The 5,960-nt window shown below is 59.1% G+C and overlaps 1 protein-coding gene across 4 annotated transcripts; it reads right to left on the reverse strand.

Annotated features, from left to right (window-relative positions):
* On the reverse strand, window positions 1–5,842 carry Mief2 (mitochondrial elongation factor 2). Of its 4 annotated transcripts, none has more exons than XM_021639507.2 (4): window positions 5,707–5,842; window positions 2,965–3,117; window positions 2,600–2,762; window positions 1–2,087 (listed from the first exon to the last, which is right to left on the reverse strand). In XM_021639507.2, exons 2-4 carry the CDS (start codon window positions 3,109–3,111, stop codon window positions 1,033–1,035), a joined length of 1,365 nt encoding a protein of 454 aa, XP_021495182.1. In that variant the 5' UTR covers window positions 3,112–3,117; window positions 5,707–5,842; the 3' UTR covers window positions 1–1,032. The 4 variants fall into 4 exon arrangements, with proteins under 4 accessions (XP_021495182.1, XP_021495181.1, XP_021495180.1 ...); XM_021639506.2 differs by lacking the exon at window positions 5,707–5,842 and adding an exon at window positions 5,456–5,580; XM_021639505.2 differs by lacking the exon at window positions 5,707–5,842 and adding an exon at window positions 5,372–5,509.
* Between the last annotated feature and the right edge of the window lie 118 nt (window positions 5,843–5,960).

The raw sequence follows: 5,960 nt of genomic DNA on the forward strand, positions 1-5,960 counted from the left end.
CACATTTTTTCTCCTTTTATTCACACTCTTCAAGGCAGAGCTGTGTTTCGGGGTGTGTGTGTGTGTGTGTGTGTGTGTGTGTGTGTGTAAGGAGATGGTATCTAAAATAGAAAGGCTCCCCCAGACAGAGGAGATAGTCTGCCTCCTCCAGCCATGCCACCTTGCTCAGGGTGCAAGGTAAGGATACAGACATTTATCATGAAGATTTTGGCACGCTACAGAGGCCAGGGCTACACACAGGCCTCTGGGAGGGGCTGTGTCCCCTACCCTGCAGTGAGGTCCTGGAGCAGCCTTGCATAGGCAGCAAAGAGCTCGGCTCCCCAGTGAGGAAGGAGCTCCCCCAGAGGTAAGTCATGGCCTAGAGAGAAAACCAACCAAGCAGGAGGGAACAAGATCATTCTTCCCTGGGGTATAAGGCAGGTAGCAAAGGAGTCAACTTCCACTTCAAGGCCCAAGGACTCAACCAGAAAAACAGATGCACAACCTTCAGGGAACCACCATCCATCAACAGTTGAGAAGATATCCTCCAGGGCACCAGGAGACCCCCACCCCACAGAGTAACAAACACCAGACTTGATGACCAGCCTTGGGTGCCTCCAGGATACATGGAGCTGCTACCCAACCAACGTTAAGCTTCCTTCTTGGAAAAATGTTGGCAACATCCTCTGCCTAGGGGAAACCTAGGAAATCAAAAGCCACACCTCGTTCTTGGTGAGTTCATTGCTGGTGATGGTTGCCTGAGCCCAAGGTCCTAAGTTAACCCCAGAGGGGGAAGGGCCATCTGTGTGGCTGGCATGGAAAGCTGTCAGCCAGGGCAGGCCAGCCACATTTAGGTGACAGCAACCCAGACTCTCTGGGTTTGGGAATCCTGGTCCCCAGCACCCAGGCACTTGCCCACCTGTGGGCTTGGGCAATGTATACTCCCTTCCATTCTGGCTATAATAAAGCAAACCCCATTCTGCAGCGTCCAGGGAGGGAAGTGGCTGCTACTCTCCAGCATCAGAAAACACGCCAATCACAGTCCTCGTTCACTTAGAGTAGGCTCTCAGGGAACTGGAGACCACTGTACAGCGCATAGCCGATGTCATCGATCTCCTCTTCGCGAAAGCCGTCCAAGAGGTTCACGCTGGGGTTGAAGTGGCAGGGCAGGCTAGCCTGCTCCAAGCTGCCCACCAGAAACTCCAGGGCTTGCAGAAAGCGTTCCCCCAAGGCCTCCTCCGTCCAGGCCACTTCCTCCTCACCCAGATGCAGAACCACCTGAGTCAGGTGGCTCCAGCCCAGCCGCACCAGAGCTGGACGGCCACGGCACACGGCACGCAGCAGAAGCAACAGCCTCCGGCGAGTCCCAGCATCCCGGTCATCCAGGGCCCGCAAGTGGGCAGCCTCTACCGGGTAGAGGTCCTGCAACCAGAGGTTGCTGGCCAGCCCCTCCAGGGGCCACGCCAGCAGAAGGCGGTCATCGGTGCTGGCCCCAGGGACCACCATGAGCACAGCTAAAGTGAACTCCAGGCGCTCATGCTGAACTTCCAGCAGCAGCTCCTCCGAAGCCACACTGGGCCGGATCAGACACCCGAGCAGGCTGCCAATGGCCGGCCAGTTGACGGAGGCTGCCAGGGCCTTCCGAAGCAGCTCCAGCAAGACTCGGGAGGAAAGGTACCCGCCCACCAGGAAGCGGTCCCAGGGGCTGCGCCCACGGGGATGGAACTCAAGCTGGGTCCTGCGCACAGCCCAGCAACGAGGTTCCCCGGCCACAGTGTCCGCGCCAGGTACCAGGCTCCACAGCCCTGGCTCCAACTCCAGGGGCGCTAGAAGGCGCACCTGCTCAGCCGCCCCTGCCTGTAGCCCCTCGTAGAGAGGCCCACCGGGCACAAGCGCACCAAAGGGCAGCTCTGGGAACTTGCTCTTCAGGTAGGCCTGCAGCTCCAAGGCAATGTCTCCAGTCAGCTGTTTCACCAAAGTCACATGGCCTTCTGGGATAATCACGTGGTTGCGCTCAAACGCCAGCAGCTTCTCCTGGAACGTCAGGCACAAGGGTGCTAGGGAGCTGAGCTTAGGTGTCGTCTGGGAATGAGTGGGTGTGGGCCCCACTGCAGAGGGAAGCATCCAGAAGAACATATCAGAAGGCCCCACAATGAGCTAAGGAAACTCTACCTGGCTACTAGCTGTCTGATGGCACCGGCTTCATCCTCACCTGTACTGGCCACTGAGAGAGCCCTGAGGTCGGCTTCTTAGGACAATGAGGGCACGGCGACAAGGAAAAGTCTCACTGGCCCAGAGTCCCAACACTTTGGCTTCTACAACTAAAACAGCTTCATGGAGAATGGGGAAGACAGATCCCATCCCTCTCCAGGCCTGTTTCCCCACCTGAGGCTCTCTATCATCATACGCAGCAACCTCGCTCTAGTAGAAAGCAGACAGGCAAAAACAAGAATCCCAGGGCCGAGGTAGAACCCAGGGGTAGAGGGCTTGCTTGGCCTACGTGAGGTTCTGGAAAACACGGACCTACAACACCTATTAAACATCTGAGGAGCCCTCAACCCAAGGGGAGCAGAAACTTGTGAAAACTGCCCCTCCGGCAAGAGGCGAGAGTGTGGCTCACCTGGAGTACGGGGTGCGGGGGTCACAGGAGAGATGGGCTGGCTGACTGCAGCAGGGGAGGGCTGCGGCTTGTGGAGTGACGTGGCTCTCAGCAGGCTCAGCTCCTTCCAGCTGTCCCCCTTGGTATCATCCTCATCCCGGGGGCTGGTGGCCCTGTCAATGAGCTACAGGCAAAGTGACACAGATCAGAGCATGGGGGGCGGGACAGACATGGCAAAGCCAGGGGGTAAGGCAAGCCAGGAAGCTAGGACGAAAGAGCAGGGGCCCTGTGTTTCATTTCATCCTCAAAAAGTTCCACCATCCCCCAGCTCCCCAGTCCTGGCCTCCTCCTGTGCTCTCAGGCAGGCCTTGCCCACTTGGCCTTACCCGCTTCACAGCCAGGGTAGCAATGCCCAGCACTGCAGCCCCGCCAACACCTAGCACCAAACGAGCGTTGGCCAGGAGGAAGTCCACCACATTGCCCAGGCCCTCGCCGCCATGCTGCTTCCTCTGCTTCTGGGAGAACTCCGCCATGGTCACCTGCAAGAGAGGCAATTGGTAGACCAACATGCATAGGTGCTTAGCCGTAACCCAGCGGGTGGCTTCCTGAGCTCTCGGAGAAAGGGGCTGCTGTTTCTTGGAGGGAAGCAGGGGAACTGCCAGGCCTCTTTCTCCCGACTTCACCCTCCAAGGTGTCTGACACCTACCAAGACCTTGAGAAACAGGACTCACCATCACCTCCGTTACTCTACAAAGACACAAGTGAGTGCTGACTGAGGTCTGGGACCCACAGCACAGCCTCCAGACACCCTCAAAGCCTGACTATTTCCCCCACGTCTCCTGGTCAGCTTCTCAGAGTCCCAATCAGGACCCACCCAGAACAGCTACCCTGTGCGCCAGCCTGTCAGGGGGAACCCAAAGCCCCAGAAAAACTTACAGTTTGAGTTTCAAGGATGCCTGCCTGAGCGGGGATTTTCAGACCTTTCACGGACCCTCAGTAAATTCCCCTCCCCACCCCCAAGCGTGCCAGGAAAACTTCAGGGACGGGGCAACCCCATCAGAGGCAGGCTGAGGGCAAGGATAAAGGCCCTACGGTCCAGTGGTGAGCAGAGTATCCCTAAAATAGCCCACTGAGTCAGGGAGGGCTGGCCAGGGCCTTTGGACTTGGAAGAACGTCGGGGATGGGAAGGTGAGAGGCCGTAGCCATGGGCTTTGGTTCACTGTACGAGCCCAGTGAGGAAGACTGGGAGGTGTGGGCTGGACGAGGTCAGGAACTGGGGAAAAGGAGACGGCAATCTCCAGGCCCAGTCCACTAAGCTGGAAGGTCATCGCCTGCTGGGGCACCAAGGACATCAGCCCTTCCTTCAGGGCCCTGGGTGCCTGGGGACCCAGTTGCCAAGTGACAAAATGCCTGGAGTAGCTGAAGCTTGAAGCACTGTGTAACTCAGCTGGGACACCTGTCCACTCTCCCCAGACTAAAAATAAGAGCCTGTCCTGGGGCCTCGCAAGGTTAAGGACCAGCCAAGGAGCCCACCAAAAGCTCAGAGTGGTTTCTGCGTCAGTCTATCACTGCCCTCAGACCAGGAAGGGGCTTTACTTTCCATCACTTGTTAAAGTGGGACTCAGCCCTACACCTGGAGGGGCCTTGTATTCAAACTCCAGTAAAAAAGTAATGAAATAGGTGGCTAAAAATAAGCAACTCAGGCCCCGTGTGGTGATGCAGGCCTTTAATTCCAGCACTCAGAAGGCAGAGGCAGTCAGAGAGCTCCGTGAGTTCAAGGACAGCCAGAGCTACATAATAGAGACGCTACTCAAAACAAAGAAACAAAATAACCTGAGCCTTCACAGACTGGATGTTACCCGTTCTTCCCCTAGGGCCAAAGCTCACTGCCCTGGAGCAGTGCTGAGCAGGAACATGAAACCCCGTACAAACAGCTCTCGGATTCTATTCAAGAGGGAAGTCACCGAGGCCCTGGAAGTCATGCGCAAAACCCAAGTCGCGAAGGGGCAAGGCTGGGGTTCGAACTTGTCTCTTTCAGGTCCCAAGTCCTACTTCCCACTGCAGTGACCACAGGCCACGCCCCCACCAGCACAGGGACGCGTGCCACACCCAGGGCTGGGAGACCCGGCGCTGCAGCCGTACCTGCATCGGGGCGTCAGCGCATCGAACCCGGGACGCAGCGAGTAGGACCCGGGAGGCCCAGGACCCGCCTAGGAATGGAACGTGCAAGCCCCGGGAACCGAACGCCAAGGCCCAGGGCCGCTAGCGACCCGAAAGGCACGCCGGATAAGCAGGCCCCCGCTCCAATCCGAGCGCACAACTCCCGCGCACACGTGCTCGAAACTGCGCAGCTCAGCCAATGACCGCCAGGCACGGCCCTCGGCCCTCGGGGGCGGGAACCACAGACGCACTCCGGATTTAAAGGCACAAGGCTACGCTGTCAGGGCAAGGGGGTGGGGCGGGGGTGGCCAGAGTGACCGTCCTTCGGGGCTCGAGCTAGTTTGTTTACTTTCGTCCTCATTTTGGGAAAGGGCCCGGCCCTGGAGCCGAGGCCGACCTCGGATGCTCGGCGGTCCAGCCTAAGCCTCGCGTGTGACCTTGTGTGTACTTGTCACGGGAGCCTCCGGGTGGAGAAAGCTGTCTGGGCCCACGTTCTCTTTGTCAGCCAGGCAGACAAACTGCCCTTTGCCCAAAGGCCCACATTCTGTCTCTCAAGTTCGCCCCTGCGAGACAGGGCGGTGTCATTTCCTTTTGGCCTGCCCGACACACAAGAGCTCCCTGCCACCCGCCTACCAGTCTTGCCTCCTGTTAACACGGGACGCCAGACCCTGTGCTTCCACAGAACAGCTGTGTCTGTTACCGGAAACCTCCCCCTACCGTGCAGGCTAGGGCAAGACAGCCATTAACAGCTTGGCCCAGGAGAGACTCTGGTCCTCTTAGAGCACGAAACGAGTCAATAGAGAGCAGCGGAGGGAACCCTGAGGCCAAGCGAGGACTTTCAAGTGTTGGTGCATCCCGATCTCTAAGCCGCCGCAGGCTGAGGGCTCATCTGCCTCCGACAGCCCTGGGAAGCACGTTCCACAGGAGCAAAGCTGGGTCCAGAAGCAGAAGGGCTAGGCCCCACACACCCGGAAGTCTCACTGCCGCAGACCCGTGTCCCCGCCGCTGGCACCGTAAGCCCTCCGGGGTCACGGCCCAGCTTCGGGGGCGGCCGCACCCTCCACGCCGCCACTGCACATTGGAAGTGCCGACCGTCCCCCGGCCGGGGCGCCAGGGCCCGGACGGCCTCTCCGGTCCCGGGGCCTAGGGCTCCGGGGAGCCTCGGAGCCTCGCTTCCCGCAGAGGCCGCGGCCGGGAGGAGGCGCGCGCGGGCTGCAAGGGG

This window comes from Meriones unguiculatus, chromosome 11 (genome assembly GCF_030254825.1).
Source record: "Meriones unguiculatus strain TT.TT164.6M chromosome 11, Bangor_MerUng_6.1, whole genome shotgun sequence".
Taxonomy (NCBI): Eukaryota; Metazoa; Chordata; class Mammalia; order Rodentia; family Muridae; genus Meriones; species Meriones unguiculatus.